This window comes from Clytia hemisphaerica, unplaced genomic scaffold (genome assembly GCF_902728285.1).
Source record: "Clytia hemisphaerica strain Z4C2 unplaced genomic scaffold, Clytia hemisphaerica genome assembly, whole genome shotgun sequence".
NCBI classification, from domain to species: Eukaryota; Metazoa; Cnidaria; class Hydrozoa; order Leptothecata; family Clytiidae; genus Clytia; species Clytia hemisphaerica.
Window position 1 is genome coordinate 625650 of NW_027103425.1, and position 24742 is coordinate 650391.

Below are 24742 nucleotides of genomic sequence, written 5' to 3' on the forward strand. Positions count from 1 at the left end.
AAACAATAGTTTGTAATAAAGACATAATATTAGGAATAGATAATATAAAAAATTAATTTGTGTAATAAGGTCTTATAAGCTTTATATGACAAGTTATATTTTCTAATATTTTCTTTTCATTTCAGGTTAAAGATTCAATCCATCTTGTCAAATTTCTTCCGTTCAGTTATTGTGCTTTCACCTAACGATTTGTTGATGTGTGTTTATCTGTGTTTAAATAAGGTAAGAATTTGATAAAGAGTTCAAAGTAAGATCATTCCTTAAAAATGGTTTTGAAATTTGATTTGAATTTTCATGGTCTTTTTTACAAAAATGTGAAGCTAACTGAATAACAGCTGTTCATAATTTTCTAATGCAAAAATTAATAAATTGCAATGAAAATTAACCATCGCAATTGAAAATTAAACCATCGGAAGAAAATAGTCAATCTATAACAAGCATCTTGTTATGTGCCTTGATGTCAAAAATTCACCTTTTTCCTGACAACTTCGAGCTATTATTGTCAGATTGTTTGTTTTCATGCATCCCTTTAGAGCTGTAGCGTTGTGTGCAGAAAACAATGAGAATCTGATCTCAGGCTACCCTAAAGCCAGTTGGATAATTCGCCTGGATAGGTCTCTTGGTCATAATTAAATTCAGTTATAAAATAAACCACATATTTGAATAATTATTAAAACTTTATGTATTATTTCTACCAGAAAAATGTATTCTTTGCAAAGTTGAATGCATACAACATGGCTCTTTTGTATTTTTCAAAAATAAAACTACAATTGGTAATAGATTTCACAGGACTAAATGTTATTTAAAGCTTTTGACTTTATTTATTACTTCTAACCATTATCTTTTCAACACAGCTAAAATTGAAAAATTTCAATGAGGCTGGAAGAAGAAAAGAAAAATAACCAACTTTTCAGGGTTAGAAATAGCGGTCGCCTGACCCAAATAGCTCCTTTTCTGACCCAAATAGCTCCTTGTCCGACCCAAATAGCTCCTTGTCCGACCAGAAAATGGTAATTTTCAAGCTAAAGCAACCCTGATTGGACATATTGTCTGACCCACTTGAAATCGTTATTTTGAGCCTTGACCTTTTTTTACTCCAAATATCTGCATATATTCTTACTCCAATTATGTTTCTTTTTTCTCTCAGCTTGCACCAGCTTATGAGGGAATGGAACTTGGGATTGGTGAAAATGTTTTGATGAAAGCCGTCTGCCAATCTACTGGTTTGTATTTTAAACCCAATTTAAAGATATTTACTACTGAAGGTCTATGAATAAATATGGAAGAATGAGCTTTTAAGAACCTGTAAGAACCCGTATTTCCTACTTATCTAAACTTATCTAAAACATATACTAATCCCTACATCATTGGGCCTGAAACCCCATTTAGTCTCCTCATCCGCCTTACCTCTTTCTGTGGCTCTCTGGCTTGAAGAATTGTCACAAGCAATCACTTTGCTGCATTCTCTATAATATCTTAGCGATTTATTAACAATTCTCTGAAGCAAACAGACAAAAAGAAAAATTTATTATTTTTACTTACTAATTTTTGGACTTCACATAAGATTTCCTGAAATCCCTTATTTCGACTTATTCCCCCATCAAGATGAAATATTCAATTCCTACTCCTAGACAGTTGACCCCCCACAAATGTTTTGATAGGTAGACCACATCAACAATTTTAGTATCATTGTTGCTCAGAGTAAAACATTCCCAAATTACAGAAAATATCACCAGAGTGAATCATGTTCAAGAAATAAATAATAAAGTTATGATTTTCAAAACTATTCTTTTAACCATAGGAAAAAGTATGAAAGAAGTCAAAGCTGAAACACAAGAGAAAGGAGATTTGGGAATTGTTGCAGAGGTGATTAAGGACGTTCACTGTCGAGCCCTTTTTAGAAACCAACAATTCAACCTCTTGAAATTTTCAGAGGCTCGTGTGGCCTAAGTTTCGCCTTAAATGCCTTGTAATTGAATACCAATGGTTTTAAATAGATTCCAAAAATGCAATTATAGAGCTGAAATATTTCAAAGTTTCTCCACACCAAAAAAATTTACTATTATCAAAGGATAAAGAAAGTTCTTCTTTTTATTTTTCATCTTCATTTTTGAATTCTTTTATTTTTTTCCCTAAAGTGCTCTAAAATCTTTTCAATGGTATACAATTTGTTAGAATTGAAGATTGAGTTAGAAAATGCAAGCAAAGCAAGAATTAGTGCACACATAGATATGCTTTACAGTACATACCACTGAATCAAATAGTATAATGCTTAACTTGAGCCTTGAAATTTGATAAAACTAGGAAAGTGCATTTTCGTAAAAAAACTACACTTTTATATGACACACTGCAATTATATTGTGCACTATTTGGCTATTTCCTTTGCATTTGAAATGATCCTGGTCAAAAATAGTGCGTTACGTTTTTTTGTTTTTTTATTTTTGACTTTGAGGTTGTAGGGTTTCGTGGCTGGGAACCCGTCAATATAAAAATTATTGTTAATGTAACTTGTATGACAGACTAATTAATTTGCTTTCACCAGGGCTGTAGAACCAAATTTGTCATCGTGCTTTTATAAAAGAGTAAACTTTTTTGATTTCACCAGGGCTGCAGAACAAACCAGAGAATGATGTTCACTCCTCCGCCATTGACCGTTGGTAGTGTTTTCAAAAAGTTAACGGAAATCGCTAAAATGACCGGACACTCTGTAAGATCCACTTCAAAGCTTGTTTTTTAAAGTCACCCAGACAACCCAGAGTTGACACATAATGTTGTTTCATATTAAAAGAATGTAGTGTAGTGATAGTTGATGGATTGACACTTTGTCCAGTAGGGAGAGTACACACCTGGATGATTCTGCTCGAATTTACATCATATTTTAGCTCCTTTATTGGGTTTTCATGTTTTCATCAAATTTTTTCTTTCATTTACACTTTAGTCGATGGCGAAGAAAGCTGAGAAGATTCAATCCATGTTTGTGGCATGCAAACATTCCGAGGCTAGATATCTTATCAGGTGAGTTTAATTATGTGTGCTTAATTATCACTGACTGGAAGCTTTATCCGCCATCTTTGATCGCAGTGTTAAAACTTTGCCTAACATCAGACGGTGCTTCATCACAAGTGTAGAAGGAAAAGGGTATCTAGCGCTTTTGATGCATTACATCGCTATTGAGTTGTGCCACTATTAGGGGTAGGATGCCATCTTCAAAAAAGCTATCAAAGATTTTGATTGATCGGTATTGAGAAAAAATAATAATAATAAAAACTAATTCCAGTGTTTGTATAAAGCTATGTAGCTTAAAGGTTTTGTTTTTTAATAAGAGTGACATCGTTTGCTTACTCATCAATTTTATTTCACAAGCTTTTTCAAATTGGATTAACACATGTGGAGCAAAATTGGTCAGAAAGAGGAAAAGAAAAACATTTTTTTGCTTATAATTAGCATAATATAACAATAGCGAGACACTGTCCTGATATGAAATATGTGCCTGATATGAAACGGGAACAAAACCTTTAAATGTAGCTTTTTGGCAATCAAAAAGATTATAGTGATAGGCAAAACAGGTCTTTGTTCTGATAAGAAATTGAAAGATCCAGAAAGATCTGTCAATTTTGGTCCTTTCTAATGAATTTGACCTTTAATTCTTTAATAACTTTCAGGTCTTTAGGTGGTAAATTACGTATCGGGCTTGCTGAGCAGTCAGTACTAACCTCTCTCGGTCATGCAGTTGTATTAACCCCGCCTTGTCAGAAAGAATATCCACCTGAAGTATTAGATGCAAGCAAAACAATGTCCTCAGAAGCTCTCAAAGAAAAGATGGATGAATCTGCACTGATCATCAAAACAGCATATTGTGAATTACCAACGTATAATGTTATTATACCGAAATTACTTGAAGTTGATGTGACAGAGTTGCCCAAATATTGTCATATTACCCCAGGTAGGTTCGCACTTTTTGGTTTTAAGCAGTTAATTCATTACAAAACTTTTTCTCTAAGAGCCGTCTTAGGCTTTCCTCAAATTCTGCATCCATAAAAATGGACAATTGTTCAAGCAAAGGTAAGTTAGTTCTTCATTTCTCGATATTTTTAAGTAAACTAAAATGTTAGCGGAAAATGCATTACACGCCCCTGAAAAATGTTATCCCAGACAAAGGAATTCAAACATTTTTCCTTTTCTACCTATCAGGTATTCCACTCAAACCGATGTTGGCTCATCCAACCAAAGGAATCGGTGAAGTGATGAAACGCTTTGATAACGCTGAATTCACATGCGAATATAAATATGATGGTGAGCGAGCGCAAATTCATCTTCTGGAGAACGGACAAATCAATATTTACAGTCGAAATCAAGAAAACAATACCACAAAGTATCCAGATATTATTGCCAGGATGCCAAAGGTAAAGAAATTTCAAGAGCCTGATTCACTTCCAAAGTCAATTCGGCTTATAATGGGGTAATAATCAAATTGTATTTTGAAACTTTCATGTCAAAGTAAAAAACTGTTGTTTTTTTTCATTTCTTTTTTCTGGTTGGAAAAAAATGGGGATCCAGCATGTTTATGAAATACAATTTTATAATCAAAGAAATGGATTGTATTTTAATTTCACGGAACTTTGACCTGTACAGAGTAATGATTAATCATAGTAACACATAGTAACGACATAATACCTTTGAAATTCCCCCAAAATGACCTCTAAACCTTTACTCGAAACCTTGCCATTTTTCCCCTTTGCAGGTGTTAAACGAAGGTGTGAAGTCTTGCATCATTGATACTGAATCAGTGGCCTGGGACCAAGAGAAAAAGCAAATCCTTCCATTCCAAGTACTAACAACACGAAAACGAAAGGTTAGTTCATGATAAATCAAAAAGTCAGAAATAACTACAGCAATAAAATTAAGGAAATACTTGATCTTCTTGAGATATTAGTTTTTTTTATAAGAAGCTTTCGGACTTTCGGATGTTCTTAACTTTCTTAGTTCCAATAGTCGCGCGGCTGAGGTCGAAAAACGTTTCATTTCGTGATACATCTTTTAGATTCCAAAAAAAACAACGGAAACTCGCGAATTAGTATGTGTAGATTACAAAATCAAAAAGTTTCCACGATATTATCGTGCAAGTAACGAGTAATTGGCGATTTTTTGCGTTTCCTGGCAAAATTGCAAGGCCTGGAAATTCATGATTTTTGGGGGGTCTTCAAATTAAAAAAAGACCTATATCACATGATAGAGCTCTTCAAACTGAGCAAAAAAGTGTATTACACCAAAGTCCCAACTTCTCTAGATCAAAAGTTATGGGCCTATTTCCTGTTTTCCATCAGTTTTTTACCACAAATAGGCCAATAAATTTTGATCTAGAGAAGTTGGGACTTTGGTGTAATACACTTTTTTGCTCAGTTTGAAGAGCTCTATCATGTGATATAGGTCTTTTTTTGATTTGAAGACCCCCCAAAAATCATGAATTTCGAGGCCTTGCAATTTTGCCTGGAAACACAAAAAATGGCCATTTACTCGTTACTTGCACGATAATATCGTGGAAACTTTTTGATTTTGGAATCTACATATACTAATTCGAGAGTTTCCATCGAAAAAAGTGGAATCTAAGAGGTGTATCACGAAAATCATTTTCTAGCCACTTTTTTCGACCTCAGCCGCGCGACTACAAGCTTAAAAATGTACTTAGAATGTTCTGATTCTCACCATTTTGTGAGTATTTTTTGTGCAATTTCTTAAGAAATTTGTGTTTTAAGAGGACGAAGCCTTTAAATGACCTTAGCTTGTTCTTATAAAAAAACGTGTTTCTCCAGTTTTTCTCTTTGATTTTTCTGTGAAACTCCACAAACTGTATGCTAAATAAAAGAAATATTTATTATGAACGTCTTCATGTCAATTTGTGGTTTCCCAATACGAAAAACCGGTAAAAACGTATCAATTTTAAATTATCATGCAGTCAAACTCTACAGAGTTCCCTCTGATTCAAATATCTATTATTTTAATTTCCAAAGCATTGATCTCCTTAGATGAAAACTCGTGTAAAATACTCTCTGTAATTCGAATAAAATTCTTAAACACCTTTATGAATGATCGAGATAAGAAAGAATCGACTATAGATTTCAAACTGACCCTCACTTTTGCTTCTTCATATCTCTTAGGATGTCGAAGCGAACGATATCAAAGTGCAAGTTTGTGTATACGCATTCGATTTGCTTTACTTAAACGGCGAGGTAAGTCTACAGAACTGTCTGGTCCTCTGATTTCTACAAAAAAGTTTATCTTGTCGATTGTATGAGATACATCAAGCTCATATCCAGGGTGATGCGATGTTTAATGTTATAGACTATAGATGGCGTTTACAGGTTGCGAGCATCCCTGAAATCTCTCTATGTAACTTGAACTAAAATCTTGGGTCCCCTTAGCTGGATATTAGTGTGAAACGCTCTCTTTAATTCGAATATTTCTCTAATTCGAAGAAAATATATTGTCCAGTGAAGACCGAACTAGAGGGCGGTAACTGTATATCTTTGCATTACTGTTTTCTAGGACTCTTTTTTAGGACTCTAATTCGAAATTAGAATTTGTAATTTTTCATATCATACCTTCCTCTAAAACTCATCTTTTCTTTTCATTTTGTTAGTCTTTGGTACGTCAACCTTTCAAAAAACGACGTGCGTTATTGAGATCCTCCTTCAAAGAGATCGAAGGGGTAAGAGCTTTTATTTTACAAGTTTTTCGTTTAAAGCCATTTAGCTTCTTGGTTAAACTAGAAAATCAATTCCGACTGCTTTTTTATAATGGTAACCACTTATCACACTTTATTACTATTTTATTATTATACCAGTACAGTTTAACATTTTAGAAATATCTTTTCCCGTGAAAACTAATCTTCCATACCTCTTTGTTTTTCTACAGGAATTTGTTTTCGCCAAAGCGAAGACGTCGTCGGATACAGATGAAATATCAGAGTTCCTCGAAGAATCTATTCAAGGTTTGCAAAACTCATAATTTGTTGTTATTTACCTATAAAATTATGATTCACTTGATAAACTTTCTTGGCTCAATCACATTTACTTCAGAAGAATAAAGTATTTTGAGTAATTTTCGAGCAGGAAATGGTCGATGGACCTTAAGCGGTTGAAGTTAATGAAAAACTGTTTACTCGGTTTTAGAAAAGACTTACCCGCATTTTATTAATTTTGAATAGACTTTTTCATAAATTACGTCACGAACATCACTTGCCTCGATTTGAAATTGTTGCAATGGTGATTAACTCCAAGCGGATTTTATCTAAAGTACTTCCTATTCATAAAAAAATCATTTCATGTCTCAAGAGACATATCACCATGGTAATTGTTTGAATACGAGGCAAGTGATGTTTGTGACGTAATTTATGAAAAGGTCTATTGTGTTCGTGTTCTCCTTTAACAACTATAGGAAACATGTACTGTAAAAATTCTTAGACTCTGCTTACACTGAAAACCTCTTTCAGGAAACTGTGAGGGTTTGATGGTCAAAACGTTAGAAGTGGATGCTACTTATGAAATCGCAAAACGTTCTCATAATTGGTTAAAGGTATTAATTTCTCATTTTTGTCCAGGTATATTTGTTTTTTTTTAAGCTTAAGACTTGAAGTGAGGGAGCCGAAATGTCAGAGGAAAGTATCGTTACACACCGTCTTTGAAAATTTGGATTTCGTGGGATCTGCATTCTGAGTGCTATTTTGAGGATAGTGTCAAAGGATTTTCAAAAATGCCAAAGAAATGAGTGCTGAACAGGGAACTAGTTAAAGATATTCTCATAAGAACATCGAAAATTTTTTTAAAGCGTTGAGGTGTTTTTTTAGCCTTTTGGGAATTTAGTTCTAATTTTCATCATTTCGTGGGAGTATATTTTTGTCTGATTTCCTTAAAAATTGCATTTTTCATAGTCTGCAAAGCCTAAGAATTTTCTTTTTAATTTCTTGACCTTGAGGCCTTATGTTTTTTTATTAAAAAGAGCGTTAAAACGCTCCTGGAGTCATGTCTTATTTATGTAACCTTTTAGAAAAACTGAAACTTCGTACTCGAGAGATTAAAAACCTGTGAAAATCTTTAAAATTTTCTATATCGGATTAATTTTTGACACCTTGTATATCAATATCCTGTCGAATGAAGGTCAAAGCTCTCTTTATGCTAATCTGTCGTGTGTAACAGATCATTAAGCTATGGAATGTCCAGGTTTCAAAAAACCTATTTTACGTGCAAGATTAGAAAAGAGTTAAGACTGAGATACATGATGGGGAGGGTACAGTCCCCCCTCACTTTTTTACAGACTAGTTTAAGCTAAGTGAAGAGCCCTGTTTTATCTAATTAAATAGCGTTTTTGGGTGTTTAGAAGGTGCAAAAATCAAAAAACTTTCTTCATCGCCCACCATTTTTCCAATATTTCCCCCCTTACTTCAAACTGGTCGCCGGGGCCCATGAGATTTTTTTCTTCTTGGATACTAGAAATTTTAAGATTATTTTCATAGAATTAAGAATATACACATATAATATAATATAAGGTAATAATTTCGCTCTTTTAAAAACGAATTGGAGCCCTCCATAATAAAAGTTTAATTAAAATTATTCGCAAAATAGCCTAGTAACGAGTTGTTAAGATGCCATTACAACTACTCTAATGTTCAGAGCGTTACAACATAGCAAAGATCTTATTTTATCCGTATTATATCACTACAAACTACTCTAATGTTCAGAGCGTTACAACATAGCAAAGATCCTGTTATATCCATATTATTCAATGTTTGGTATTATATACACGAGTTATGAGGTAATTCAATCTCATATTAGGATTCAATGTGTTCTTTGGCATATGATAAGGTATCACCCTCTTTTATGGAACGATTATCACAGTGTTTGTTGTTTATCTTTCGACGCCGAACATCCGCTCACCTTGTTTTCTTTACTACAAGTGCTCTCAAGTTTATGATAAGATATCATCAGAAAACGATTCTCTCCTTTTTTACATCATTGCCAATTTCAAAGGACTATCTTTTCAATATTTGATTGCTTAGACCCTGTTCAGCCATTACGGTTCCGTTTCGCTCTAGTGTAATTTTCGTTACGGATCGAGAGTGTTCATATTAGTTTAGGAACGTTTCGGAGCAAGAAAATGGAGCAGTTCCGTTCCGATTAGTGGAGTGAAACCGTTTCGATCTGTTTTACTGTGTAAAGTCTTCTTTTTGACGTTTCGAATTTCGATGTTCAAACTTGTTTCGGAACTGTTTCGTTTCGGAGCGGAACGGAACCGTAACGTCGGAACATGGTCTTACTATCTTTTTTGTTTGTGAGATTTGTGTTTATCAAAGCAGCTTGATGTTTCGGTTCAACGCCTATTGGTGCCCATCTCGAGAACATTTTTCCCTCATAAGGGCCACAGAAAGCAAATCTCCTTCCATCACATACAAGATATTACGTTGCAATATTGCTATACTATATAGATTGGTCCCCTCTATTTGTTATACAGCTTTTTGAACGTCCGAATTTTTGCGACTTCGGCGCCTAAATATATGTTTGAAACTTAGACAGGAAACTTTGTTCTCTTTCTCTTCGACGATTTGTTTTTGTACTTCAATTTCTTTTTCCTTTTCGACTTCTTCCCTGAGCTTGTTAATATGATTTTCAATCATTTCTCCAAGGCGAGTGTTTTGAAAACGCTCAGCATAATCGAGCGGCTTCGAACCACCTTTCGTTTTTAAATCCACATTTGCACCCTGTTGTAACAACAATTTAAGTCCCTTCGAGTTGTTATATTCGACTGCGAAATGTAGGGCGGACCGCCCGATCGCATCTTGCAGATTAATATCGGCGCCCTTATCGGTAAGTAACACCACACACGTATTATGACCTTGTTGGACCGCCCTCATTAAGGGCGTTACTTTTTGGGAATTAGTTTGATTCAGATTAACTTCATGCTCGATTAGTGTTTCGAGACATTCATAATGTCCGTTTCCGGCTGCGAACAGTACCGCATTCTGTTTTCCCCGGTACTGAACGTTTGCATCCGCACCTGCATCAAGGAGAATCTCCATACATTCGTTATGGCCGCCCTTGGCGGATAAAATCAAGGGCGTTGCTCCGAATTTTGTTTTAATATCTATCTGATCTTTATCATCGTCGATCAGGAGTTGAAGGCATTCTGCATTACCTTGTCCGGCGGCAAAATGTGCTGCGGTACAGCCGGTAGCCGTTCGGAGGTCTGTATTCGCACCGTGCTTGATTAAGATTTGTAAGCAGTCTGCTTGTCCGTGCCATGCGGCATTCATTGCCGGTGTGAATCCGTTCTCATCCAACATGTTGAGTTGGTAATTATCGCTGGTTTCCAACAATGTTTGGACTATCATATCCATACCGTCACGGACTGCTTCGAAGAAAGCCACACCTTCGAAATTTTCGTCAAGCTGAAATTCAAAATAATCAGATTTTAGAGATACAGTTGATTCAGTAGCTCGGGCAAGCACACAGTAAGTCTGAATGTATCGAAAAAGGACAACTTAAAAGGGACTTTTTGCTAGTAAGTATTGGGGTCCACCCAATGACATTTTCCTTAAAAAATCAACGAAATGAGAAACTCTCTGATCAAATAGCAAAAAAAAAACACCAAAACAAGAACATTCAGCCAAAAAGTCACTCCATGAAAGACCACCTGGCAACTCTCAATACCACTCACCTGTGCGTCATCGACGTTCTTTGTTTTGACCAGATTCTCATAAATCAAGTCGTCATCATCATCTTCATCCAAGAGGTCTCTTTTTGGTTTCTTGTTGAACTTCAACGAGATCTTCCTTTTCAACCTATGTCAAAATAGAACATCCTTTTTCAAAGATTGATCTTCAAAAATGAAGTTTAGCCTTACCAGGAACTTTAAACAGTACCAATCTTTAAAAAAATTAAATCTTAGATATCTAGTTTGGATCGCGATATAGCATTGTTATTTTTGGTTTGTAACTCTAACTTAGACGCTCAAAAGAACACGAAATGTTCGAATTATGAAGAGTTTGCCTTGTAGAAAGCCAATTATAAGAATATGGAGCTGAAGAAGATGCAATAGGCGATAGATGTACTCAAGTAATGGAGAGATTTCAAGTCACAGAGTTATAACTGAGAAGTTCACAAGGAATTGAAATTATAACTGAGAAGTCTACAAGAAAGAAGTTAAAAGAAGAAATGGTTCGAACCTTGGAATCAACTTCTTTGGTGCACCTCCTTCTTCACTCATCGGATTTACTCTCATCGAAGGCGCTCGCTCAAACAAACCCTCATTATCGTCTCTCAGTTTCAAGTCAATCACATCGGCGAGTGATCCTCTGTTATTGTTCAATAAGGGTGTCGATGAGCCGCTTTGACAGCTTTCCATGTCTGGCTCTCGCAATCGTTGGAGCACAGGCTGCAGTCGGTCTTCTACCAAATCATCTTGGACTATTATTTCAGCCTCGTCTTGAGGTGTAGATATACCCACAATGGGTTGTGCTTTAAGGTATCTATCTTCAATAGGGGTCTCTTCTTCTGGAACTACGTTTTCGATTTCAGCCTCGTGTTGGCATTCTTCCATAATTTTTTCAATTTCATTTTCACTGTCTTTTTCTTCATCGTCAATTTCAATGGATGCCGTTTTAAACTCCAAATCTATTTCAGTGGATTCAATATTCTCGCTTCTCAGTTCACTGGATTTAAATTCGTCAGTTTCAAGTTCACTGGATGTACTGCTGGATGTGTTATCATGATTTCCAGTTTCACTAGATTTGTTCTCTTCCTCCTGGTCATCAATTGTTGTGAGTTCGCTTTCATTTTCTTCGGCAATGTTTTCGTTAGCCATACTTTGTTGTCGATAGCTTCGAATGGACGTGTAACTTTTACGACTTGCCGTCTCTAGAATCTCTTCGTCAACCTAAGATAAAGAAACAACGGGTTGAATTATTCAAATTTTTCCCCAAATCATACCTGTACAACCTTTTATTATCACAGATATCAAATATTTTAAATTAGGGATCGAAGTGTACTCTATCGAACACTGAACAGTGAAAGCGAGAAAACTTATTTTGAGTTTGTTAGTCATATAATCAAATTACAGAAATAGTTGGCCAGGAGACACCGAAAGTTTGAGAGGCTTATTTTTTAAAGATTCGGATAAGATGATATAGGTTTTCAGTTAGCTATCGCATCTTCAAATAATGACAGTTTTCCACATGTGGAGGATGACTTTACAAAACTATAACGATCTCTTTAATCGGTGAAATCAAGTGAAAATCGGGGAAATCGGGTTTACCTGTAGTCTCGTGTCAGCGTCCACAACACCTTGTTTTAAGAGGCTTTGAAGGGTCTCTAAATCGCCCGTTGCTATTGCGTGATGAAGTACTGTTGAGTTTGGTCTAGACATTTTCTAAAAGAAGAAATAATGAGAAAGTAGAAATGAGGAGATTTGGGATTTCAGGTTCTTGGTATTTCTCTTAGGTATGCATGGATGATTTGGTCAAATGAGGCTTACGAGATATTTATTGACAAGACCATTTCTTTAACTCATCACTCGTATCCCTTGAGAAAATATTGAAAAAAATATCTATTGCTTTGGACCAAAATATATTCAATATTTATCTATACTGAGGATAATAGTCATTCTGTTGACTTGATGTTTGACTACCTACTGACACTTATACTTTATATACACTCAAACTTCCCTAATTAAATACTATTTAAAGTCTCATCTAATCCGTCTTCAAACAGAGCCAGTCTTCGGATCTCTCACGGCTTCGTAAGAGGAGGAGTTTAAACCTGTTTGAGAACGAAAACTACTCGTTTTTTTATAAAAACATCCAAAATTTTTGAAGCCTTGGAATGTTCTTAACTTTTTAATTTTAAAGCCTAAAAATGTTCTTAACATGTTCTTATTTTCGCCATTTTTTGAGTATTTTTGTCCATATTTTCCTATGAAAGTCGATGTCTGCAAAGCCTTAAAATGTTCTTAACTTGTTCTTAACATTTTGGCTATCGAAGCCTTATGTTCTTATATAGTTTGTTCTTATAAAAAACGTGTACTGTTTTGGTTCCTTCATTAAAAAGGCCCTGTCTGATAGATAGGATCTAGCATCAATTCATGATTTTAATGACGTAATGTTTCGACGTGTGCGGAAAACAAGCAAAATAAGTTAAAGATGGATGCATATTAGAGGCAAACCTTTTATACTGCATGGGCTCCGTCAACGGGGGGGGGGCGGGGGGTCCATGGCCCCTCCATTTTTTGGTAGACCATGTCATACGTTTTTAAGAGTTACTATTTTAAGCTGGTTTGAGATCAAATCAAACCACAAAAACTACTATTCTCCCCAATTAGATATCGTTTTAAAGTGTTTTGAGGGTGTAAAAAGTGAAAAATTTGCTTCGTTGCCCAACCATGGTGGCCGACATTGTTTTCCAAAATGTTGGCCCCCTCACTCAAAATGGCTCGCTGAGGCCCATGTACTGATAAAGCAGAATTCCTCAAAATTTATGCGAGTGGTGCGGGAAGTGGATAAAGTTATTCTTTCTTTTGTTTAAAAAATGCTGTGTAAGCAAATGGTAGGAGAGACGTTGAATGATGTCTTTTGAAGAGAATGCCCTTTAACTTTGTGCTGTGAAATGTGAGAACATGTTCTTTTTTGTGTTTAAAAATGCTGTGTAAGCAAATGGTAGGAGATACGTTAAATGATGTCTTTTGAAGAGAATGCCCTTTAACTTTGTGCTGTGAAATGTGAGAACAATGTTCTTTCTTTTGTTTTAAAAATGCTGTGTAAGCAAATGGTAGGAGATACGTTAAATGATGTCTTTTGAAGAGAATGCCCTTTAACTTTGTGCTGTGAAATGGGAGAACAATGTTCTTTCTTTTGTTTTAAAAATGCTGTGTAAGCAAATGGTAGGAGATACGTTAAATGATGTCTTTTGAAGAGAATGCCCTTTAACTTTGTGCTGTGAAATGTGAGAACAATGTTCTTTCTTTTGTTTTAAAAATGCTGTGTAAGCAAATGGTAGGAGATACGTTAAATGATGTCTTTTGAAGAGAATGCCCTTTAACTTTGTGCTGTGAAATGGGAGAACAATGTTCTTTCTTTTGTTTTAAAAATGCTGTGTAAGCAAATGATAGGAGATACGTTAAATGATGTCTTTTAAAGAGAATGCCCTTTAACTTTGTGCTGTGAAATGGGAGAACGATGTTCTTTCTTTTGTTTTAAAAATGCTGTGTAAGCAAATGATAGGAGATACGTTAAATGATGTCTTTTAAAGAGAATGCCCTTTAACTTTGTGCTGTGAAATGGGAGAACGATGTTCTTTCTTTTGTTTTAAAAATGCTGTGTAAGCAAATGGTAGGAGAGACGTTGAATGATGTCCTCTAAAACACTCTAGCTTTTCTCGGATAGGTTCATGAAAATTGAACTTTATAAAATACAACGATTCTTTGCTGTGAAAGGCATTTCTCGCCACCTAACCCTCTCATTATCTTGACCTACTGACTCGACTGAATGTCGACTAACATATCAAAATTCAATGCCAGTGCACGAACTACAACTCTTTCAAAACTTGCCAAAATCATGGAATATAAAGCTTCATCAGTTGAATCTTTTGATCTGAAACTGACTCTTTGCGTTTGTCTAAGAATTAGTAATTCCTCAAAAGATTACCGTAAACTTTCTGAAATTTGATTATTTTTTTTACGTTTGAATGAAGTTAGACAAGAAAAAATAGCAAAATATTTCATGGTAAATTCAAATTGTGGTAGATATGCGATAAAAATGACATCATCTTTGAATATTATCGAAAACAAGAAACTACAGTTAAAGGTTTTCTAAAATTTGACTTTTTACTATTCCATACATTCCATAATTCGATAATTTTGAAAGTCACCGTCAACAAGAAACTCTCGTAAAGGACGCTCTTCTATTAGAGATGAAAATCCAATCCCCTTGAAAATCGATTTTGAGAGCGTCAACTGTATAAAGCGACTTTCGGACGACAGACAACGTTTACGAAAACAGATAAAAATTCAATGTAAGATCATAATCCAGCATGAAGCAACAAAGCTAACCAATCAATAATACCTATCCGATAAAAATCCAAAGTTACAAGCAGTTTAAATGCTATTAGACCTAAAACAGAATGGTAAATTTTTGACTCGTTTTATACACCGAACAAAAAAATTACAACACCTTTAGTACAAAAAGTGATCTTGTCAAAATTACTATCGCAAAACAACCAACCGTCCGACTAACGAAAACATAAATTTCAAAATGAGGCGAGAAAATATCAGTTCACAAGACATTAATTTCTATAGAATGTTCTTTTGTGCAATGACCACTCGAGTTGGATAAACAAAGATGACATAAAAAGAACTATTTCCGATTGGGTAAGAGGCTTCTATTGTTTGCTGATTCACATCGCGTCAATACCTCTTTAGTGTAAATAGGGTTTTAAAATCAACAAAATTTTGTATGTTTTTGAAATAAAAGTTTTAGTTCATTTTCGAGGCATTTAAGTTTGTAAGTAACCTTGTGACATTGTGGTTATCACTTTCTTTTCTAGCATGCTGCGGTATTTAGTCTGAATTACAGATTATCTAGTATTCCGATGCCAAGTTGATGAATGTTTACGTTAAAGCTCTAAAAGGAGTGGGCCAATTTCCCATTAGAGAGGAATTATAGAATACCCTTCCGCGCAATTCTGAAAAATTTAGGTTGAACCCGCCAATCCCCGAAAACGAGGACTGTGGTTCAGGCCTCTCACCTTTTTGAAGCAAAAGTTTCTTTAAGCGGCACAAGTTTATTTGATCTAATTTACTATAAAACGCTACTTTTACGGTGCTTTCACGGTGCTTTTTCTTTCTTGAAAAACCCTTACCTTTAAGAGCCGTAAATATCTCTCTGGAGATGAGTCCTTCTGTTTCCATAATTTTATAGATGCTTTTGTTAAATCATTTTATAGAGTTAGATTTTCCCTAATGTAAACCAAGCCATGAAAAAACCATTTTGATAAACTTTCATTTTTCAAGTGTTTTTTCCATTATGAGGTAACAAAATATCAAAAGAAGAGAGATTAAAACATTTTGTTATATTACCAGTAAATTGACAATCCTTCCTTTTAAGCTTGCCTCAGATAGGGAGCCTTCGTAAGAGTCATTTGACTTAATTATGTGACCTTTTTTTGTTTTAAAATATTTTCATCGTGTACGTCGAGGCTCAGGTCTTACTCTTTTGGCCCTCTAAACCTCAAATTGACCCTATCCTGTTCTTATTTTTAGGAAAAGAACTAGAGATGGTAGGTTTGCCTTTATACCTGATTTTCACTACTTTTAGCCCCTTTTGTCATTCTAGACCTCTAAACTGTTCTTAAACTGCTGTTAAATCAAAAGAATCGTATAAACAATTACTTGTTGTTAATGCCGGCTAAATTAGCTCCTCTACCATTTCTCCTCGCATTTAGGTATTTTTTACGTGTCCCTTTCACAGTCCTGACAATTCTGTCAAAAATCTCCTTTTTTATGTTCGTGTTTATCTGTTTGTGATTAAATGTTGACAATGTAATGAAAATTGACCCCTAAACAAAGTTTTCCCTAAGAACTATGTCATAATTTTTAGCTAGTTTGGAAGTTCGTCTTTTATAATTTTTTGACAGTATGACCTAACTCGCTTCCTAGGTTTTACTGGCAAGAGTTATTTACTTAGGTATTCGACTATTTAAATCTCTAACTATTTGTGTTTGTGTCTGTCTAGTCTTAGCTGTTCTTATGAGATTATTCTTACAAAAATTATTTCAATCAACGAACATTTCAATCAACGAACAGCTAACAATAAGATTTATAAACTTTCCATTTATGTTAGATTAAATTTAAGCAACCTGACCTCAATCACTCTATATGTGTCATTTTCTTACCCGAAGCTAAATTTATTTTATTCTTCTTAAACTCTTACATTTCCGATTTTGTCACAAATTAAAAGATTCAATATATCTGCTAAAATCATATACCTTAAGGGAACTAATTTTTGCGGGAACTAAATTTTGCGGTTTTTGCGGATTTAGGCCCAAACCGTAAAATTAAGTTCCCGCAAAATTTTTCAAATGCGAAAAATTAAGTTCCCGCAAATATTAAATATTAAATCTTGAACTGCGAACCGCAAAAATTAGTTCCCGCAAAAAATAGTTCCCTTAAGGTACCACGATCGTCAAAAATTGTAAAACTCTAAACTCTACGTTTCCAACATTTACAAAATATCTAACCCTTCTTTTTAAAAATTTGGTCAAATTTAGAAAAAGAAAAGTCAGATCTAAACCAAAGTGACATCTACAAAGATCCAATTGAATAGACCTTTTCATAAATTACGTCACGAACATCACTTGCCTCGTTTTCAAACAATCACTATGGTGATTATGTCCCTTGAGACATTAAATGATTTTTTTATGAAAAGAAAGTAGTTTAAATAAAATCCGCTGGGAGTTAATCACCATGGCAATAATTTCAAAACGAGGCAAGTGATGTTCGTGACGTAATTTATGAAAAGGTCTATAGGTGATAAAAGAGATTTTCACTGCCAACGCTCCTGTCACTTAAATCCTCTTGATACCTTCATGTACAAACATTCCTTAAATATTTTTCAAATACTTTCCACATCCTTTTTAAAACAATTCTTCAACCCTCTGGGTACTCCACAATGATAATTTTAGTCTAAATGAGTCAAGATGCAAACATTTTGTTGCGTTTTGTAGAATTCTGTCAATCCTCGCAAATTTTGACTTCCCCTTAACCCTATTCAACCTAGGCTTTTAGGGGCGGTTCAGAACTAGGGGGGGCTTTTCCTGTACCACCCCTTAACTTTTGATCTAGTTGGTCTTTTTGGGTGAAATTTGGCACACAAGATCTTTGTCACGTAAGGTAACTTTTGACAAAAAAATTTTTTGATGACGTCACTCATCATGCCCAAGGTGAGCAAAAACCGAAAATTTCCTTTGTTCTTATAAATAGCTATTGTATTCTAACAAAAGCTTTAGAAAAAAGTTGTCTGAGTTTAAAATGCTTATTTTATCCTAAATATTCAATAAATTACGGTTTAAACGATATATTAGACATTAAAAATAAATTTGTATTGGAAAAGTGTCAATTTTTGTGACACCTTACTGTCAGAAATGTCATCATACTCAAGGTGTGAAAATTTTTAGGTGTCAAATTTTTTTTATTCTGAAGCTAAATAAAAGTTAGGAATTTACAGAAAATTTCAAGGCAAAAGCTCTATTATTTCAGGAGCTATTACCAATAGTTTGACGTCCGAACAGAAAGAGCCCCCCCCCCTAGGCCGAATAGGGTTAAGGTAATTTTTTGTTGATTTTAACAGCACCTCTTTGGATTTTAAGAATTCTTCAAATATCTTTTACACTGCACAAATCTCTTCGCATAAAAAGAGGACTATGACACAGTTTTTTATTTGGGACTGCCTATCTTTTTGCATTAACTGGCTTACACCAGTATCAAAACGCTGATTTTTTGCTTGTGGTTCCCTCAAAAGCAATTCAAAAGCAATGCAACGACTTCAAAAGTGTTTTTCTTAACTTCCATCCCCTTTCAAACACATTGAAGAGTCATTTTGCTCTATTTCTAATCATTTTTCACTGAAATTTCATTTGTCTACAACCTTTTGTCCGGCATTGTGGCTATTAAGGTCTTCTTTCTTAAAAGAATTTAAGGGTTACCATAGCTACCCCGACCGGGTTACCATAGCTATCCCGACTACCGCGGTGTCGCAGGTAGTGACAAAAGAAGTTTAAGATTGTCTCTGCAATTCACTGATATTTTAAGATTTACCTAAAGTCTATTCACGATAAGTGTGCACTATTACATATTTACACAGTACATAGGGATTATAATTCGCTAGGTTTGACAAATTTCATGAATTTTTTAAACCTACACGCTTTTTTTTTATAAGAATGGTGTAAATCCATTTCATCATGGATATTCTTAACTTTTTTGGGAAAATCATCCTAAAATATTCTTACAGCACATTCTTAGGTTAGGATCCTAATTCATACTAGATTTAACATTTAGCACACACGTCTCAAGCATAAAATAGCACTTTTGTAAAAGGAGTGAGCCTAACTTGGGGATAATTGATAATTTATAATTAAAAATGCTCTTAAAATGGCATTCTTAGCTTTAGTAGCAAAATTTCATGATGGTGATATTCTTAGCATATTCTTAGTTTTTTGGCCATTTTCATCATGGACATTCTTATAAAGTGTATTCTTATAAAAAAAAAAGCGTGTATTTCAATCCATGAAAACCAAAACTCAAAAGTTCTGATGTCGAAACAAAACAATTCAATTCATCACTTACAAAGGAAATAATTTAAAATATAGAACGTCTAAACAAAAGGGCGTTTCTGACGTCAATTGACGATTTTCTGCTGACGTGTTTTTCGTCGCAACGCAAGAGCTGGCCTAATATCAACAATTTCTAATTTGAGTGGCCGCTGCCTCTTTTTTTGTTTTGATTTTGTCATAAGGTACCATTTTATAGCATTTGTTTTGATTTTTAAGTGGCTCAAAATATTGGCAATAGTTCAAACTCATCAACAATTGTCGTAGATTGTTTGTTAAATGGGACATTATACCAATTTGACCACTATTGAGGATTCTCATGTTTTCGATCTTTGTTCAAAACATATGCAGACAGAATACTATTTTTTCTGGTGGTTTTAAAGTCCACAAAAAAAACGCAGAAAAATAGCCTCATATAAATACGTCCGAAGGAGCACGACTTGACGTTAGCGCAACTGGGTTCTGGACACCTGGCCAAAGAGCATTTTTTGATATTAGGGTCTTTGACCTAAGCGCTCGAAGGTACAGGGGTTTGGAGCTCAGCAAGTGCTTCCAAAGAAACGAAAACGAGAAAAAGAGACATTACAATGAACGTGTGAACAGTGTCGAAAATGGTACCTTCACCCCATTAGTATTTTCTACAAACGGAGGTATGGGACGTGAATGCCAAACATTCTACAAAAGATTAGCCGTGATGCTTGCTGAAAAACGTGGTGTACGTCTCCATGAATCAATTTCGTTTATTCGATCAAAAATATCATTCAGCTTGTTGAGATCGTCTTTGTTATGTATTCGTGGATCCCGTTCCATTTGGAGTAGAGAACTGAATACAAATGATATTGAACTGACTAACTCTCGTTCAAGAGTTAGCAATAATTAATGTTTCTTAATTAATTTTTTTTTTTAATAAATTTTATTGAGTTTTTATGAAATTTTCAAGTTTCTGTTTCTTTACAGCCCGGCGCAACTACTTAGTTGTGCTATTACATTCTTTTTCAATCGGTCATTTTCGTTAGACCCTAGGTTAGACTCATTGTCACTTGCTGCTAGCTACAGTCTAGTGCCACTAGCGGTTATTGTTTTCAATTATTTATTTTATTTATTTATAAAACCAAATTTACTCTAATTTATTGCCCCTATTGTAAGTATATATGAAGTATAATCCGAATAAGAGAAATAGCCTCATCTTATACATCCTAGGCTGCCGTTGCCCTCTTCATAAAGGCTTTTCTTGAGTTTGTCAAGATTTTCAAATTTACAGTATTAAAAATCATATTTAAGCCAATTTAATATAACTGTTAAAAATTGAGTCTATTTTGTTTCCGCTAGTGGTGCCTATAAAGAAGTCACATTTAAAATCATATCTTCGTTTATTTCAATGGATCCCTTATTACAACAACCATCTTGAATCTTTTCATCACTAAACGGTCAAAAAATTCAAAAAATCAAAAACTGATTCCCCAATTCAATATCTATGGCTTGGTTGACTCACACACACATTCAAAAAAACTGTCCTTTCTTCTCAGAAAAAATCCAAAATTAGAAACGTTTTCATGATATATAAATTCATTTTTTTACAATGAAATGTTGATTAATTTTCGCCTTTTCTCTTTTTTTTTGATCCCCTTTCGATCGCGTGTGACTGGTACGTTAGCTGTCACTAATACTCCTCACCCTTCTCCTGACAGCTTTCCAACCTTCTATACGCTTTTCTTTTTATAAGAATGGTGTTTTCAATTCATGATGGATTGGGGAAAATCGCCCTAAAATATTCTTGGACTTAAAACCCTAAAAGTTAAGAACGTCAGAATACTTAAAAATTTGGACGTTCTAACATAAATCTCACATAAATCTCACTTCACTAACCAGTCTGACACATGCTGCAGGAGCTCTGAAATTTTTCTAGCAAATGTTTCTAGTCAAGGATGACCTCTAAGATGAAGATTAGTTATTATCCTCTATTTGTAGTATAGTTTTAAGAATGAAGCTCCCGCACAAAGACTTTGTTAGTATGAATTGGCTCCTCGAAATCGTCAAACAAGGGGGGGGGATTTTATAAATAATTTCAGCACTTTATTGTACCCTCTGAAACATCTGACAGACACATGGTTTGATTTCGTAAAAATATTTTTCATTCAAGCATAACTGTATGTAAAGCAAACTGACGTTCACCATCTTTAGTTAGAATCGATAGAAATTGCACAAAAAAACTCTAAAGCATAGGTTTCACTTTCTCCTTTCAACATTCCAGGAGAAATTTGAAGAAAGCTAAGAACAATACTGTTTGACTATTGAAGTGTCACTCTGTAGCTGAAAGGCTAGTGTAGAGGTTCCGCTTTTTAAGCCAAAGGTAGTAGTTCTGCTTTCTCCAGAAATGCACATTCAAGACAGCAAGCATACCACAAGAAATGAAGAAAGCCCAAGAAAAATGTTGTTTAATTATTAAAACTCATGTATTTGTCACTCACTAGCTAAAACTGTGAAAGGTTAATCATTACAAGGCAAACAAACATTACGTCATAGATGGTTCCTTTTTAGAAAGGTACAAACTTCAACCCCTCCTCAATGTTTGACAAAGAGATTATGACATGCCTGATAAAGACATGATTTACTTTTAGGAATGCGATTCTCAAAAGTTGGTTTGACAACTAGAGGGTTTAAGGGCTACATACACTACACAATAAATTTTCAGGCAATATATTGACAATATTTTCCTGAGTGCCAGGAGTAGATTGAAAAGGTGTTCGCAATATATTTTCAGCTCGATTTGCAATATGCCAACAATATAGGGGGATTATTTACAGAAAGAAAATTCCTTTTTTTGATAGACATGTTGTTTACTTCGTACATAAAGGTCCGTAAACCATATTGTCGAATATTGTTCGTCAATATATTGTTTAGTCTAAGTAGCCCTTAAACAAAAACTTTCAGACACTGAAAGACAAACATCCTCTCTCTGCAGCTCGAACTCTCGCATGAAACGTAAATTTGTTCGAATTATAGTGAGTTTGAATTATAAGGAGTCTATTCTGAATCGCAGACCTTTATCAAACCGTATAAGGAACTCGATTCCATTTATAAGGGTTCAAATATGACAGATATAAGATGATTCTGGCATTCTCTCCTTACCTCGGACAAGCTTTAATTAACAATGCCTTACTCCATACTCGAAATCTCCTTAACTTGAAAGTCTTTGCGTTTATGGAGACTATACTTTAAGAGAATCGGGTCTAAAGCGAGTAATAATCTGAAATCATTTCTCGGTAATCTTTTTAATAAGAAATAGAAAATGTATTTATTTTATTATTGATGCGTTTGATGACGATTTCTCAGTCAACAAATATCACACAAACAATTTGTAATCTCTTCATAATACCATTTTAAAATCAACACTTTTTGACTCACTTCGTCTCTTGCATCTCCCCATATTTTCTTTGTACACAACAGATACACGTTTTTTATAAGAACAAAATATAAGAACATAAAGGTTCGATGGTCAAACACATTTAAGAACATTTTTAGGCATGTAACTCAAAAAATTTAGGAGATCCGAAGGCTCTTATAAAAAACATGTAGTCCGAAGTCAGCTTTGAACGGCAGTTGCTTCAGCTTTAAAAAAGGGAACTTCTTTTTGTGGTTTCGTGGTTCATAATTAGCATTTCGGTTTTTGAGTTCACTTTATTGTTAATTTTGACTTGGGCTGAAGTCTATTTTTACATAAGTGTTCCCGTTTCATAGCAGACATATTTCGTATCAGGACAGTGTCTGCCTATTGTTATATTATGCTGATATAAGCAAATAACTGTTTTTCTTTTTTCTCTTTCTGACCATTCTTGCTCCACATCCGTGTCAATTCAATATCAAAAAGCTTGTAAATCAAAAATAATGAATAAGCAAACGATATCACTCTTATTTAAAAAAACAAAAGCTTTAAAATGTGTGCACCCTCTTTTCCTACCATATGTGGCAGTGCCGTAGGAAGCATTTTCTTATTGGGGGGCTGAAGTTTAGTGACACCGCGAGGGCCAACCATGGTTTGGCCCGATGGGGGAAATTTTGAAAATTTAAGCTCTAGATTGCTTGAAATGCACTCAAAACAAAATGCTTTCAAGAAAAAACAAGAAAAACTTTGCATTTTGCATAATAACCATTTTTGAAAAAATTATTGGGGGGCATAGCCTCCCCAGTTGCTACGGCACTGTGTGGTGTCCACAAGCATAATTACTAAAATCTAACTTTGAAAGATTATAATAGAATAAAATTAGCAACAACTATTTCTCTCGGTTTGAGTCCTTTAGTATTTATCTCTTACACCCCTGTCTCACAGCCCTGGTGGAACTTTTTCCTCAGTTGGGATAAAAATTCCTATTAAATCCCAATGGGGATAGAAATCATATTGTTCCAAGGTTTAAAAATCCAGCTGGGATGGTTTTGGAGTGTAATTTTTAAACATGGAATTTCGAGTAGGGATGAAATCAGTCATCCCTTTGGGGCTAAATTACAGGGTTTTTTCCCACCGGGGATGAAATTGTTGCCAAACTTTCCAGTGTGGTTGGGGTCCCAGTGAGTCATCTGTGACACAGGGTTGTTCTCTTCAAAGGTTTGAGACTTGAACGACTCTGACAAGGTCTTAAAATAGTTACACTCATTTTTTATAAGAATATTTTTATAAGAACACTGAGTCTCAAAAATGCAATCACAAATTAAGACCAATGTTGAGCCTGGATTTAAGAAACAAATTAATAAAAAATACTTCTGCTGTTAAATACCTCGATATTACCAAAGTATATATTACAATATATATTACCAAAATTGAGGAGGTTTATCTAACAAATCCTGTATTACTAAAAATAGACAAAAAGAACGACAAATTTCATAAAGGACGACAAATTTTGCCGTCCACAACCACGACCGAAAGTGACTATATGGATTCATTCCTCTTTGTTTATCACAAAAAAATACGGGCGAACAAACCTCACAGGTTAGGCTAACTGTTTATAACCCAATAGGAGGGGTACCCACCCAAATCAAAGTTTTCTGTCCATTTATTTGATACTATGTATCTTGTATCTTTCCTTTTTTTTTTAAATATTATCAACTTACATAGTTCCGCCAGTACTTTCTCCTTGCTTCTCTTTATACAAATGTTAAAAATTGCACAGGTTGTCTCTCCTTTTATAACTGAACACTGTCAATCACTTTTTTGCACTGTTCATATTTGCCAAATAACTTGCATCTGTTTTGTATTCTGTTTGTTTATGTGCGATGAAAGTAAAGAAAAGGGAAAAAATGCTGGTTTTCTTGCATCTTTCATGTAAATATCATATTTTTGCAACAAATTCGAAGTTTCAGAATTCTCGTTTTCTGTATATCCCTGT

The 24742-nt window shown here is 34.6% G+C and overlaps 2 protein-coding genes across 3 annotated transcripts in view; one reads left to right on the plus strand and one right to left on the minus strand.

The window, feature by feature from the left end:
- LOC136797912 (DNA ligase 1-like) overlaps positions 1-24742 on the plus strand; it is a 48269-nt gene that overhangs the window by 12617 nt on the left and 10910 nt on the right. For both annotated transcript variants that reach the window (XM_067054495.1, XM_067054494.1), the window contains exons 9-20: positions 126-222; positions 1148-1223; positions 1802-1866; positions 2606-2707; positions 2939-3015; positions 3663-3943; positions 4192-4403; positions 4742-4852; positions 6156-6227; positions 6638-6706; positions 6913-6988; positions 7490-7572. In XM_067054495.1, coding sequence (XP_066910596.1) covers positions 126-222; positions 1148-1223; positions 1802-1866; positions 2606-2707; positions 2939-3015; positions 3663-3943; positions 4192-4403; positions 4742-4852; positions 6156-6227; positions 6638-6706; positions 6913-6988; positions 7490-7572 — 1321 coding nt within the window. The remainder of the gene's footprint in view (positions 1-125; positions 223-1147; positions 1224-1801; positions 1867-2605; positions 2708-2938; positions 3016-3662; positions 3944-4191; positions 4404-4741; positions 4853-6155; positions 6228-6637; positions 6707-6912; positions 6989-7489; positions 7573-24742) is intronic.
- LOC136797913 (kinase D-interacting substrate of 220 kDa B-like) lies at positions 8483-24513 on the minus strand. The gene is made up of 5 exons (XM_067054496.1): positions 24468-24513; positions 12304-12417; positions 11216-11925; positions 10708-10831; positions 8483-10438 (listed from the first exon to the last, which is right to left on the minus strand). The coding sequence occupies exons 2-5, from the start codon at positions 12412-12414 to the stop codon at positions 9497-9499; spliced, it is 1887 nt and encodes a 628-aa protein (XP_066910597.1). The 5' UTR covers positions 12415-12417; positions 24468-24513; the 3' UTR covers positions 8483-9496.